This window comes from Python bivittatus, unplaced genomic scaffold (genome assembly GCF_059951505.1).
Source record: "Python bivittatus isolate LINGU-HERP-01145 unplaced genomic scaffold, Pbiv_v1 ctg000210_np1212, whole genome shotgun sequence".
NCBI classification, from domain to species: domain Eukaryota; kingdom Metazoa; phylum Chordata; class Lepidosauria; order Squamata; family Pythonidae; genus Python; species Python bivittatus.
The window spans coordinates 4,711,003-4,726,608 of NW_028277053.1; the positions used below are offsets into that span (position 1 = coordinate 4,711,003).

The following is a 15,606-nucleotide window of genomic DNA, read 5'->3' on the forward strand; positions in this document are numbered from 1 at the left end:
AGGAGAAGGTTTGAGGAGGAAGGAGTCTGGAAACAGTGAAATGGCCGTTGTGAATGTAGTCAAAGGAGTGGAGCACTTGGCTGAGGGAGAGGGCGGAGGTCCCTTCAAATTCTTCTTTGATGTGGGAGTAGAGCAGTCTGGAGCAATAGGGGCATATTGACCAGGCCTGCTTGAAAACACATGATCTATGACTTTGCCCAAAGCAAAGAATAAAACTTGCATGAAGTCACATGCTAATGGTCAGTTTTTCCTCCTGCCTCTGCAAATGAAAGCGTGGGGGGATCAGGCCCACAGGGACAATTGCAGAAAATGGAAGCCCTACCAAAGTGTAAGCATTCTGAACTGGCCTCAGCCAATGAGAGATCAGTTGGGCAGGGAAGCAAAACAAGGAATTGCCAAGGAGAAGAAGCCATGAATGGAGGTGGCCTGCAGTTAACAAGGTCTACTTGAGACAAAGCATGGGTGCTACTTCAGTAGCGGGTTTAGGGCACCATTCCAGGGTACTGGGATTCAGTGGAATTTATAGAGTTTAAAAGTAAGTATGGCTTTTAAGAGGAAGCCCAGGAGCTGCTCATTGGCTGGAGCTCAAAGTGTTCTGAAAGGAAACGCTTTTTCTTTTCTTTTTAAATGTGATCTGAGCGCAGCCTTTTCTCCACTGTGTTGTCTGGACATCCTGGAGGAGAAGAATTCTCTGTGCTGTAATAACATCTACACCATCAGTTCCTCTAATGAGGGGGGAAAAAAGCACAGGGTGGCCTCAGACATCCCTTAAAGAACATTCCTGAAATCTGAGGTGTTCATTCAGAGGCAAACCCTGAAGAGTGTTGTTCCTTCTGAGCAACAACCAGCTAAGTGATCCAAGAACCTGTGAGGTCAAAAATGCCTCCAAGCACACAATCATCTGCAAAATGGAGAAGGAGCAAAACTGAAGTCTTTCTAGCTCAGAAATGCAGTAGCAGTAAATACAGTGCCATATTCCAAGAGTACTTTGATGATCAGAAATGTCCCTGAGGTATGGAGGCTGAAGTCTTCAAGTACCAAAAGCCAGGAGAATCAATGACCAGCCTAAGGATGAGGTCCGGTACTTAGGGATGTTGCAGGGCTGCAGGAAGGACAGAGCTCTGATAGCACCTCCAGCTTATCCCTCGCAGCCACTTTCACAAGCAGGTTTCACTGTGTACATACTGGCCCTTTGGAGCCAGATGTCTGGTTACCATTAAGTTCTCCCAGAAGATGATTGCCCCCTTTCCCCAGCTCTGTGATCAAGATTGGTGCAATACCCATACCCAACTGGGCAAATCCCAGAGAGAGTTACCCCTTTCTTGGCACAGCTAAGTCTTGATTAAACAAGCCAGGGCCGCTCTGTCCTCCATGATTAGGTCATGAAGGGGTATGGTCATCAAGACCCTGGAGCGGCTGCTGAAGAAGATAATGAGCAGCCATTCGGTAAACACCAGTTTAACTTGAAAGGGACGAGGGATGAGGAAGAAACTGAAGATCACCCTTCCCCGATTCTCTTTGGTGTAAGGGGGGCAGGGAGAATCTTTGTCAGGCTTTCAAGATTCTGTTACTATATGTGTATTTCTGGTATACCAGTGACTGAAGATACAGCACATGTACTATTTGAGCACCAGTTGTATAGATGATAGGCACATGGCTCACTGGGACTCATAATTTAGAACAATGTATTTGATGCGTGGACAGAACACAAATATTACATATAAAACAACCTCCTTTTCGAATAAATATATGCATCTGACTGGGGTAAATTGTAAAGGCAATAAGGACATATGAGTCGAATTTTTGTTTTTAGTTATTTTGTTAGAGTTGGATGGTTTTATTCAAATTTTTTGTATTGTGATATGGCCTTATGGCTAATCAATAAAGTGTTGTTGAATTGTGTAATACCTGCAACAATAAAATAAGAGTTCCAGTAGTCCTTGAGATGTCTGTTTCCTGACCTGGTGTACCTCAAAGGGCTGACATTGACCAACCAGAAGCCAGGTCCTCTAATAACCTGGCATTCAGGACCTATGGACAAGGCAATGGGCAGAGAGGATCAGCACCATTCCCCATCCCCCTTTCTCTGTAATGGCTTCCCATCATTCTCCCCTCTACCCATTACCACCTCAGTCCTCCCCTGCTCATTCTCCCTCCTAACTGAACACCTTGATGCATTACCCACCAGCATCTGTTCTGTCCCCATCCCAAACACTTTGTTGCTTGCCCTTGGCTATTCCCACAAGGGGAACCATAGACCCCTCTCATGACACGTCCTCCCCCCATGATGTCCTTTCACCCTGTCCATCCTCCCCCCAGGTTTGTCACCTGTGGGAGAAGAGAGATCCTTCTGTGGGATCCTTCACCTGTTCATCTATGGGATCCTTCACCTATTCCCACAAGGGGAGCCATATCTGTGGAGTTTTGGGAAGAACTAATGCTTCCTTCTAGAATAGCCTTCATCAAATATGTGAATGTCAGTTCCCAGAACTCTCCAGTCAGTAATGCCATTGCCGAGAATTCTGGGCACTGAAGGCTACAAGTCTGGAGAGTTCTTAGATTTTGGAAGCCTGCTATTGAATTTCAAACGTGAATCGAAATTTTCAATAAAATCACATACCTCTGTGAGCTCTTGCTGTTTTCAAGAAACAGCTGGGGTGTGTGTGTAAATTACACTGAGTCTGACATTAATGGCAAGGCATTCAAATGAAAGATTAACCCATGATTAAGGCTTTTGGATCTCCCATTTGGTTAAAAATACTTTGAAAATAGCTAAAGAAGTATAAGTTGCTTAAAGACTTAAGTAACTTTATTTCACAAGCTCCTTTTAACCTGTGTTTTCAAAGCCAGGAGCATTAGGGAACCAGGCATAGGAAATATACTTCCCCCAAAGTAGCCAGCCAAGTCACACTCCAAGTGGAACCAAGCGTGGGATCAGTGGAGTTCTTTGTCCAGAAATAATGCTGCATTAAGACAAATGGATCTCTCTGGGTAGAAATGAAGTTTCTGCCCCTGAAAAAAAATGAAGCAACCACTTATACGGCGCATGTGGGAATGCTGGGATCACTGTCTTAAACCCAGTTAATGCGCTGAAGCTGCAAGTAGGCGGGGAAGCATCGGAGGAACTGGCCAAGAAAGGGGATAGTGGGTGCTTAGACTCAAGACTAGTTCTGGGTTTCCAGCTAAAGATGACAAAGGACTTCATATTTTGGGATATGTTAAGGGTGTTTTTAGAAAGAAAATAAGTCAGGGGCCTGAATGATGAATAGGAACTATTTGTTGGCCTACACACCTGCCTAAAAAGGACAACTGGCTATGAACCAGGGAACCATTGGATCTGCATCAATAGCTCTTATACTGCAATGAACTTTGAGGGCGTGGGCAAAAGTGGTGAGGTTTTATGGCTGGGTTACTTTTTTGCCACCAGAGCTTTTGAATGTATTTGCTTAGAAGGTGACTCTTAAGTACCATCTTAAGAGCACTTCCTAATTCTCCCATCTTCCCAGGGAAACACTCCAGACTCAAATCAACACAAGTATGAAGACATCTTTCTTTATTGCAATTATGCACAGAAAACACAGGGAGTAATAATCTAAGTCTCTTGTCCCTGGCATTTCTTCCAACTTTCTTCCAGTTGGAATCAAAATTTAAAATGGGAGTCCTGAGCCAAGATCTTTGAGCAATGTCAGACAAACCACAGGACACCAGGATATATGAGTACAGATAGACATCATTTCTGATCTCCTCTGTAAGAGTTACAGATGCAATACAGGATAGTAGGGAACATCTGGACTCAATCACTAGGACTGAATCCAACCAAACTCAGAGTTTTCTTCTAAAGATAAAATAAGAGGAGACTTTTATCTAAACTGCTTTAAACACCTAGAAGAAAGGAGGAATATAAATGTGAAATTATCATTATCTGCTTTTTCAAATATGTTTTTAGGATGGCTTCTATCTTAAATATGCCCAAAACAAAATTTAAAGTGAAAGTGTCAGAAAATGAACATAAAAGTGGCAACATAAATGCTTTGTCCTGGCAAGGGCACAGCGCCCAAGAGTCCGGCTCCACAGTTAGAGGCCACAATCAAAGAGACTCTTTTGTGCTTATTTACTGGATCCATTAAAGCACCATAGGAAACGTGGACTTGGAGCTGGAGCAAAGTTGTTGGCTGTGTCCACTATTTACTAAAATAAATAAGCACCTGTTGAAATAGATGGAGGAACTGTCCAGAACTAAGTTCTGGAGAACTGGTCCCAGAAGCTAATCTAGAAGCTGACCAGTTGGATCATTTAAGAGAAACTATGTAAAAGGCATGTCCAATGATTGAAAGGAGGTGACTTCAGGAAAAGGGAAGAGGCAAATCCTCTTCCAAGCTCCCTTTTCTGTCGGGACATAGGCTCCCACTTTGCCTTGGACTTAGAAATCTCAAGGGAATGGCAGAACTTGCAGGACCTTGGAGAGCTCCAAGTGATCACTTTACAGCAGTCAAGGCTTGGCTCGACATAGGCTTGATTCATCCAGGGCCAGAGCACACATCTCAGGGATGCCTTGCTCTGTGTCTCCACTTCAAGAACATGGAAACTGATGTCCTTCTTGGGCGAGGTAGTTTATCATGCAGTTGCAGGCCCAGAGTTCTTGTCTGTGGGGATTTCTAGCTTCCAAGGAGTTAGGTGGAATTTTCCTCACCCAGGTTGGTGTCACCCAGGCTGCTGCTGCTCAGTGTTGACATCATGCACAGCCAACCTTGGTGGGCAGCTACTCTTTGGGAGCTATCATGGGGTGCATCATCATCTGTAGATCATTCCTTGCCCAAAAATCCAGGCATGGATGTCCTGGTTGGAGCTGTGCTTGTTTCTAGGGATATGCCTCATTCACACTGGGAAGCATGATAGTTTAACAAAATGACATGGGTGACATTAAATACAAATGGTTCCTGTTTGGCATAACCAAGGACAGCCACTCACTATGACAGGAAGCTTCTCTATTCCCAAAGAGAAGAATTAAACAGTTGGAAGGGGCCTTTTAGGTTCAACGTTCGTTCAAAGCAGGGATCCAAATTAAAACCTCCCTGAGAGATGGCTGCCTAGCTTTTCTCAGACACATCCAGGATGGGTTCTTATTGTTAAGAAGTGTTTAATCACATTCAGCCTTCCTGTAGCTTAAGACCATTATTTCCTCTCCTGCATTTTGGGAAGATATGAAACACTTCTGAACCTTTTTCCATATCACCCCATTTCAGGCATTTGAAATGCGCTAGCATAGTCCATCCCCATCCCCAAGATGACTTTTCTGAACACTGACATGTCCAGCACCCTCAGTTTCTCCTTCTAAGACTTACATTCCAGCCCCACTCCTTCCTTGCCCTTCTCTGCACCAATTCCAGGTTCCCCAAATCTTCAACAGTGGTGCCCAGGATGGAGCCATATATGTTTTGGGTCTGTGATACAGAAATGATTTGCTGCTTTCTGAATTTTTCGATTGCAGCCCTGGTGGTCTCTCATCCAAGTACTAAACATGTCTAACCCTGAGAAAAAGTTGGCCAGGCACTGCCACTTTTTGAAACACCCATGTCCTCCTACCTATGTAAGTGACAAGTCTCCTCCAGATTGAGCTGTATTTCTGGTGACTTCATGGACACACCCATGTTGTTTTCTGGGTAACAATACAGAATTTCACTGCCTTCATGTAAGGGGGTTTCAACTTTCCTCTCTAGTTTACGGTGTGGGATTTCTTGGTGGTCTCCCATCCAAGTACCAAACAGCTCCAATCGTGTTACCTTTCTGAAATTGGCTGTGGGGAGGTGCTGAGTAAGTAGAATTACTTTGACGTATTCTACGAAGAGGAGAAAATGGGGACTTGGAAGCACAGCTGAATAGAGTCAGTGAATTCCAGATTCTTGCAGCAGAATGCCCTGAAGCAACCCAGTGACTCAGTTGTTCTAAAGTTTGGGGTTTACATCATAGATCTGACTCTTCTTTGAAAAACCTCCCCACCGATCCTCCCTCGTTTATTTAGAGTACGATTCTCGATTCTCGATTCTCGTGCTGAAGAATCGCAAAGTGAATGATTTGCAATTGGGACTTTGAGCATTAGCAGCTGAACAAAAGAGGCTGACACGAATCAAGCCATTTCATATGCAAGGCAGTAGAAGTGGCTTTTGATATTGAAATTTTTCTGAATGTGGATAAGGCAGGGTATAAATGCATCATTCACGATGCTGAACTTAGCAAATCATGCGATGAAGAGCACTGCAGTACCATTGCTTCAGGATGGTGCAGTTAGCTCTCCTGGAAATGATTAGCTAATCTTCCTTTGTCAGCCTCATGAAGGGATTGGCAGATGGGAGGGGAGGAGAGATCCCGAAGCTTTAAAGGATGACAGCTCTTTCACTCCTTATTCGAAAAGCCTACATTGAAAGACGTGGTTGCTTGGAGTTGTAAAATGTAAAAACGACCGTGCCTCTGTGATAGATCTTCACCCACATTTTGGAGCATGTTCACTTCTGAATGATAGAAAGTGCACCAGTTTTACTATCAGTCTAAGAATTAAGAAAGATATGGGAGCAGCTCTACGCCCTGGGCATAAATTTGTTGGAATTGGACCGGGAAGATCCAGGTTCAGGCCCACTCCCTAACATGAAAAGTCCCTGGGGAGCTTTGGGTCCCTTCCTTCTTCTCAGGTCAACCTCCCTCAACTTTAGTGTGGGAACAACATTAGGGGAGACTCCCATGTAAGACATCTTGATTTCTCAAAAAAAGGCAAGGTATAAATGCAAATAGCAGCAGCATGATCAATTACAACAGTGTGAATAATCTCTGTAGAAGTCATATGTTGATTAGAGTTTACTTTGGAGCACAATAAAAGTGGAAATTCTTTGCCAAGATTCTGGGCTAGTTGATCAAAATGTATTTGTCGATTGAGCAGATTCACAGAGAGTCTGCTTCTGGGACCAAGACCATGGCCCTCATCTCTTGTCTCTGGAGCCACCCTTGGGGTCTTGGGTAGCATCTGACTGTTTTCAAGCTGACAGTTTTCCTCCTATTGTAATATGCTTGATATTTTGGCCTTCAACAACAAATAAAATCTTCCTTCCTTCCTTCCTTCCTTCCTTCCTTCCTTCCTTCCTTCCTTCCTTCCTTCCTTCCTTCCTTCCTTCCTTCCTTCCTAAGGACCTTACTTTAAATAATATAAGATCCTGAATTCAGTACAAGGCTTTTGAGGTCTGCACAAAATGGCAGAGCTTGAAGGCCACTAGAGCTGAGGTGTTCTGGTTTTTGTGGATAGTCTTGGGTGGAGATTGTCCTCCTTTTTTCTCATTTGTTTCAGTGTGTGGGAATTGTGAGTCATTCCCCAAGAACCTTGGCTTAGTGTGTGAGAGCCTGAGATTCTCACAGGACACCAAGGACCCTTTTTGTGCAACGTGAACTTTCTTCCTCTTGGCCCCTAAAGGAGCCATTCATCCCATGAAAGAGACCAGGGAGGAGCTTGCCTCTCGCCTAGCTTCCCCAAAAACAGTTCCGGCTCCTGCTGGCTTTTACTACCCCAAACAGCCTTCTAGAGAAACCAGTGCAACCAGCCAGATAGCGTCTGTTTGTATTTCCAGAACAAAAGATTGGTATTGTTTTCAGGAAGCCCAGAGAATCAAGGGGGCACCACCCCACCCATGGAGTTACAAATTCTCTTGGATTTGTTGGGCTTCTGTTATTTAGGAGAGCACTCTGGTAGCGTCAGGTTCAGCCCAAAGAACTCCACGAGACCGTACAGGTCTAGTTCTATTGCATTTATTAGTTTTCACCTTCAAGACAGAATCTTGCCAGACTGAATCTAAACTTCCCAAGCCAGCAAGCCAAAACACCGCGAATTCCTTAGGGTGGTGCCAGCCTCATCCTCTTCACCTTCCCACACTCTTTCTGGGGGCTAAGGAAATGCTTATCTCCCCGAGCACGGCCTTCACCAAACCATTCCATCACAGGTAGGGTATTTAGCTGAGATATGTGTGTCTGTATGGTGTGTGTGTGTGTGTGAGAGAAGGAAGGTTGAGTAAAAGCATCCTTGCAATCAACTGCTAGACTGAGTGGCTGCATTGGTTGACTTAGGTCGTGTCTCCACTTATCCTTAACGATATGACAAACATATAAGGTAACTTCTTTTTCTGCTCTGTCCTCGTGATGTTGGCTTCATCTCATTCCCCTGCCCTATTTCCAAACAGTCCAAGGGGGAGCCTCAAGGTGTGTTAACTCTGTTAGGGTTTTGCATTGCATTGGGTGGAGAGCACTAAAACTCAGTATTGAAAAAAGACTTACTAAACAAACATGAATTTGGATTCTGAAATCAGTAATTTTAAACATGATATTGGGGAAGACTGACTATTGGTAGAGCAACTGAGACCAGGATTTGGTGAAAGGTTGCATTTGGTCCATGAGGAACAGAAATTGCCTAGCTGTTTGTTTTTAAATGTCACTTTAAGGCCTTTTTCAGTGACTTAAAGCAACCTTTTACTTGTTAACTGTTGGCCATTTCCCAAAAGAGGAAGTAGAGACTCTGTCGAAGAACAGTTAGAGGATGGGACCTTGCTGTTCTCAGAAAATGAAGTGGAGTCAGATGTGGTTCATACAGTTCGTGGATGGAGAAGCCACGAGGAAACCCTGAGGCTAAAGGCTTGAATGGGAGGTCAAAAGAGCATCCCGGAAGAAGAGAAAACGCACCATGCCTTGTTGCCAAGAAAACCATGTGGTGGAATCCGTGCTGTCAGGAGCCATGAAGCTCAGCTCAAAGGAGACATGGCTTTTCTAAGGAGCTGTTGCTGAAATACTCCTCCCAAGAACACCCTTGAGCATTGGCGGTTTGCATGCTTTGATAAGGCCTAGAGGCAAAGCGTGGAGACGGGGTCATATAATTTAGTCACTAGCTGTTATTAATTTATTTGCTGATCTCCTGTTGGGTTTCAGTCTTACTGGAGATAAAAAATATGGTTTTGGATAAAAAATACGGTTACCCTAAGTAAACCATTGGATAAAAAATATGGTTACCCTAAGTAAACCATTGGATAAAAAATATGGTAACCCTAAGTAAACCAAAAGACCCAGTAGCCCAAGAAGAAAAAGCAGGAGTCATCTACAACATACAGTGTAAGGACTGTAATAAACATTACGCAGGACAGACAGGCAGAAGACTGGCAGAGCGCATCCACGAGCACCAATGAGCAGTCAGAAGACACGATGAAAACTCCTTAATCTCACAACACATGGACAGACTCAGCCATAGTTTTAACTGGGAAACTCTCAGCATTTTAGACCAAGCTAAATCCAAAAATGCGAGGGAATTCTTGGAAGCTTGGTATTCAGACAAGGCAGCCATTAACAGACACATAGAGATTAACAGCATGTACATACTATTCAAAAGAGACAAAAGACCAGAAGATCGCCTCACCAGCAGTCAATCACCAGCAATCATCTCCAGCAATCATCACCCAGATAAGCCAAGGTCACCCCCAGGCACACAAGCAGTCAACAGATGCTAATCAATGAACTACCAGATGAGCAAAACAGAACCCCCACCCCCACCAGCACTGGCAAGGCAGGCCACAGTATATAATAGAGAGCAAACCCCAGCCCATTTCAGCACTGAAGTTGTTACCTAGCCGGGTAATGAAACGTTTGCAAGAAAAGAACCAAGCTCAGAGAACCCCAAGGAGTCCCCAGTTCAACCCTGAGCTACACATATTCGCCTCTATTGATAAAAAATAAAGTCTCCCTTCCTGTCTAAGGCGAGCTTTATAATGACAGGAGCTCCAAAGGCCAAGGTTTTTAATCCTCAGATTCCTAGATAGACCAAAAAAAAAATGGCATAGCTCCCACACTGAAAGCCTTCTTGACTTAAATGAAGTCATCCTCCTGGAAGGGCAGATAGAGGCTGTGGCCAGCGAGGCCCTTGCCCAGCTGATGTGCCAGTTGCAGCCCTGTTGGGAGCAGGAGGACCTTGTGACAGTGATTCAAGCTTCTTCATTGCAGTGGCAGCTGGATGGCATACATGGATGGATGGATGGATGGATGAATTGAATGTATACCCTGCCACTGTCAACCGACTCTCAGCAGCTTACAACATATAGAACACAATAACAATTAAAACATCAGTAAAATACAAACATAAGTAACAGTACAAATAAAGGTAAATAAAATAACAAAACTGGTGCAATACATTAAGTCAAGAAAGTAAAGAAAATGCCCTTCAGAATAATTCAGATCTCTAAGGCAGTGTTGTCCAAACATGGCCACTTTAAGATGAGTGGACTTCAACTCCCAGAATTCCCCAGCCAGCATGGCTGGCTGGAGAATTCTGGGAGTTGAAGTCCACTCATCTTAAAGTGGCCATGTTTGGACAACACTGCTGTAAGGGGAGGCCACTTCAGTGCAAAGTGACGCCACCACAGAAAAGTGCTGTATGCTCTTGGCTCCCTTCCCCTCCAGAAAGTGTGGAACCATCAGCAGTTGCTCCTTACAAGACCTAAAGAGTCAGGCTGATTCTGATGGGAGAGGGTGGTCCTGCAGGTACCCAAAGCTGCCACGTTGCCCCTTAAATTGTACCTAGAAACTGAATGGTAACCAGTGCAGCGCCCACAAAATTGGTGTTCTCTGCTCCCATCACTGGGAATTGGCAAGTGCATAGGCTGCTGCAGTTTCCATATAGTTTTTAAGGGCGGTCCCATGTACAGTACATTGCAGTAGTTCAGCCAGGTGGTGATGAGGGCATGAATGACTATAACCAGGCCCTTCTGCACCAGATAAGGTTGCAATTGGTACATATCTGGCTATTGATGTAAAGGTCCTGATCACATCCTGTAATACTCTTTATGGTGTTTGCTTGAAGAAGCATTCAGAAATTTCACTTGGTCCCAAGTGAGATACCACCTTGGCTCCTGGAGTCCTCTGAGGATGGTGTTACTCCAGTTTGATTTCATCTGCACTGCCTTCCAGTCTATTTCCAGACACAACTCAAAATGCAGAACTTTCTAACATCTTCAGTCTGAAACAAAGATATTAAGAGGCCTGTTTTCTGACATGACCCTTTCATTTGTGTCCATAAAAATACAATGTTTAGGGATTTGGGAAGGGGTGTTTTAGAATTTGTAGAATTGTTGTAGAATTTTGTTGTGTCGTGTTGTAGAATTTCCTCCCTAAGAAGTTTGGGCCCAGACCTCTCTTCTCTTAGGTTTTTGCCAGGTGGCTGAAACATTTGATTTCCATCAAGCTTTAGGTATGGGCTAAAGACTTCCTCCCTGCTTAATTCCAAGTTACGACCTTCTAGCCTTGATGTTATTATATGGTATTGCTGTGAGACTGAGGTTCAGGCCTGGACTTTTCCAGTAGGCCATTTTGACTTTCCTTTTATAAAGAGAAGTGGAACATAAATATCTAAGTAAGCTCAGAGCTGTAAGTCTTCTACTATGAAGATGATGGATGCTGCCCTGGGGACAACTCTGATATTGCTGTGTTAGCTCTGGTTTCCTGCAGATACCCAGGTGTATTTGAGAGCCCTAAATCCCCCGAACTGGCTTTTTCTTAAGTATTTGTCTAAGGTGAGAGTGGACTTCGGGCTGGTACATTTTTGGTGGGTTGAAAGGATGCTGTTCTCTTTGGTGGGCATGCTGGTTTTTTATTGATGGTTTTAAACCGCTGAGACCTGAATGTCGGCAGGGCAGGAATGTCTCTTCTTGATTAGCCCATATTGAGATGGCTCTGGACTCTGGCATCTCTGCTGAGTGTTGCAGGAGGCAGAGGTGGCTTTGGCTGAGCTCACTGGTCCTCTTCACTTCCTTGGGGTGGAGGGGTCTCCTCTGTTGCTGCTTCACACAGAGTGGGGTAAAGGGATGAGATTCCGCTTGTGCTTAATAGCGTTGCTAAAACAATGTGTGTTTGCTTGGCAGATGTCATGGCGGCCACAGTATCGCAGTTCCAAGTTTCGAAATGTCTATGGCAAAGTGGCCAATCGAGAGCACTGCTTTGATGGGATTCCGATTACCAGGAACGTCCATGACAACCATTTCTGCGCAGTCAATACCAGATTCCTTGCCATAGTAACCGAGAGTGCTGGTGGGGGCTCTTTCCTGGTCATTCCACTGGAACAAGTAAGTGACTCTTTGCTGAAGTATTCGTACTGGAACAGCTCTTGATTCCTCTTAGTTCGTTGGCATTTCAGCATGGGAGAGAAACTTCTTTTGCTCTCTCCTCCATTTGCCGGCCGCATCTACGGCAGGAAAGCTCTCTCCACATAAAAATGGTACCGCTATCATGGGGCTAAAATGAAGAGTGGCTCCCTCTGATTTCCTGCAAAGAACCACCTTGGGCTTTTCTTAAGATACTGGTGTGAATGTAAAAAATGACCCTTGAAAGTCTAAGACATAATTGTTTAAATAGCAAGCCATTGATCAGAAACTTCAGAAGTGGAGCAGTGAAAACTGGCCAAAATGTTTGTTCATGATAAAATGCTCCCAGGTGACTTGGTTGAAGTGTTCTCACTATTTGCTCTACTTGTTCAAAGGGTGCAGCTGGGGTGGGGGTGGGGGTGGCTGCCGCTGTAGAAGGTGGCTAAACTTACTGTAGGTTGCAGATGAACTCTGGCTACTTCTCTTTCCTTGTATTGTGAGATGAGCTTATGTTCTGAAATGAAGCTGCAGGCACCCGCAGGCAGTATCTAATGCTGATCGTTCAGCAGAATCTAATGGTAGGGTAGGAACAGCATTGAAGAGTTTGCCAGGGAACCAACAACGTTGGGCTTTGTTGGGTGTGTTCATGTTATTGTAGAGTTGGAAGTAATCTCAAAGATCATTTAGACTAACTTCCTGCTCAGTGCAGAGTCTGGAATGCTCTTTGATTTGAGGGTTGTGCTTGAGGTCCTCAAAGACCCGTCCAACTCTAGGTTTCTACAGTTTTAGATACAGCTTTTCTTGCCAACCTGGAGTAGACAGGGGAGGAGGTTAAACCATAGTAATTCCCACCCCTGTGCTGAAGGGAGAAGGCAGTGGGGTATGCATGACAATACTATCTGTAATGAGCAATGATGTTGTAGTGGTATATTCCAGGATTCTTTGTAGGGTCTTCAGCTCTCCAGATGGTTCCTTCAGCCCAGTGGAAGATCATTTTTTCAGGGTTCTTTTCCTAGTCAAAATCTCATCCTTCCTACATCCCAGGGTCCTTAAGAAGGATGAAAAAGATAATTTGCTGTGTAGCTTTGACTGGGATCAGTTTCCAAACTCACAAAAATTAAAATGATGACCAAATACACGAGGCCAGCATTTTTTTAAAAAATGTAGATGTTTCCACTGATTGCCTCCCCTCCCACAGTTGGCTTGAAAAGTTTGAAATTGGTGCATGAATGATGAGAGCTTTGCTTGTTCCATAGCTGAAGAGCAGAAAGGAGTATGCAACACATTTAAAAAGGGACAGGCCTTCAATGTCATCCACCATCTTGATTTTTTTGACCCCTTGCAGATGCCCCTGGAGATACTCCTAGCTTTTACCTCCTGACTTGCTGATAATTTATTAAGTTGACATTAGCAAACGCAAAACATCTCCTTGCGTTGTTAGGTAGCATGTGAACTATGTAAGGAATATAATAGAGCATCTCCCCCACGCTCCCCAAAAAGAAAGAAGAGGAAAAAAGCCTTGGGAACTGACCTTGAGTAAAAGATTTCTTTGTGGAAGGGATGAATCATACAGGGTGGGGGTGGGGCACAACAAATAGCCAGTCGAGCCAAGTCGCTGCCTGAATGCTGGGCAAAAATAGGGGAATGGAACAGAGAAGACACGGTTGGATGGCGGCCTTCCATAGAAGATCTCTTGCTGTAGCAACCACTTGCAGTGCGATGCTCTTCAGGCCGCTTTAGGCGGCTACCCCCGTCTCAGCCTAACCTGAGGATGCTTGTGAATATAACATAAGGCACAGATGCCACACTGAGTGCCTACTTGAAAGGTGGGATTTAAATGGAGTGAATGAATGAATGAATGAATGAATGAATGAATGAATGAATGAATGAATGACACGGGTTTGATACTTTTTGATACGCTTTGATAGATTTCTTAACCTAGACGTTTGCTCTGCCGAGTCAACTCCTTGTTCACCTTGTTCAGGATCGTCTGTGACCGGACTGCCTTTCTTGACAGGCTGAAAGAAGTCCTTTCCTATCATCTGCCGGGGCCAGCCCTATCATTAGATGGCAGCGCAGGTCTGAGCTGGGCTGAACTCCCATCCACTGTCCCTTCAGTCTGCTGCCCAAAGTAGCTGCTCCATGGCACCTAAACTGCAACTCTCTGGAGTGGGTCGGTGCCCCTAACCAGCAGACTTTCGATGGGTGTCCCACCATGCATCACTGTGTCTACTAGGAGGGGCCATGGGGCTGGCTGCCCAGCAGATGGTGACATCACTGGTGCCAGGAAGGAGTCCTCAGGAGACTTCAGGGCTACCCTGTCACCTGCTACTTTTAGCTCAAGCTGCCTGGGCTGATACTATGTCCTGTACGCTGAGTGGCCCCTGAATCTCCAAGCGGGGCCTTGGGGGCTGGGGCTGCTTGCTTTCATGCGCTTGGAATTTCCACTCTCTGCAGGTGATCCTGGACTGTGTTGGCTTGATGCTATGTGGAGTATAAGAGTTGTAGTGCAACACACTTGGAGGGCACTAGGTTGGAGAAGCAAGTCTTAGGCCATTAGTGAGCACCAACACTGTATCTGAGCTGCCAGATTCTGTGCCTGCAATTCTGTGCAAGTCACGGCAGGTAAATATTTACCCCTTCCCGATAAAGTGGGGAAGACTCCTCCCGCAATGCTGGACAGCCACTGACCATTATGACCGGCTCCTTTGGGCCGAGAACCGAGGGAGGAAAAGGTGTTTCTGAAGTCAGTGGTTGGGGAAAGTGACCACATCTTTAGGCCTTTTTGTAATTAATGGGTGAACTGGGAACGTGAAATGAGTTTCTTTCCTTTGCAATTGATTGGAGCCTCTTGAAGTGAGTAGCTTTCTAATTAATATGTTCTATATTTAGCAGAAATAAATTAAGGTAACCTAGAAACTACTGAAAAGAGCAGATTAAACTCAGGAGTCTTACTTCCTTGCCATTATATTCTTGCTGGCTTTTATGAAAATGACTCCCCTCACCTCCCCCTTCCCCGCCTCAGACCAGTATATTTCTTTCCCTTGAGGGAATATGTTCTCCTGCCAAGAGATCAGAAATCTTCGCTACTTGTGATTTTTTTGAAAAATCCTGGCTTCCATGTTCTGATCAGAAGCTAAGAAACACCCACTCAGCACGTCGCAAGCCAAGTACAGAGATATTTTAAAAGACAAAGCTCCTGCAAGAATCCTGTCTGCGCGAGGGCTGCCACTTCCTCCACGAAGGCAGGGCCAGGCAAGGATGAGGGCAAAGGACCCAGCCCACTGCAAAGCCTCCTGCACATAAGGAGCGTGGCCTCAGTCAGGCAAGAACATGGTGCAGCCTCTCAGCAGGCAGAGCTCAGATTTGTGGAAAGTCTTTCTTTCTTTCTTTGGAAAACATATGCCCTGCATCTTAAATGCATGACTCAAACAAGCAATATCCATCCATCCATCCATCC

The 15,606-nt window shown here is 44.8% G+C and overlaps 1 protein-coding gene across 3 annotated transcripts in view; it reads left to right on the forward strand.

Annotated features, from left to right (window-relative positions):
• CORO2B (coronin 2B) overlaps positions 1–15,606 on the forward strand; it is a 90,379-nt gene that overhangs the window by 38,262 nt on the left and 36,511 nt on the right. For all 3 annotated transcript variants that reach the window (XM_088139247.1, XM_088139246.1, XM_088139248.1), the window contains exon 3: positions 11,928–12,128. In XM_088139247.1, coding sequence (XP_087995373.1) covers positions 11,928–12,128 — 201 coding nt within the window. The remainder of the gene's footprint in view (positions 1–11,927; positions 12,129–15,606) is intronic.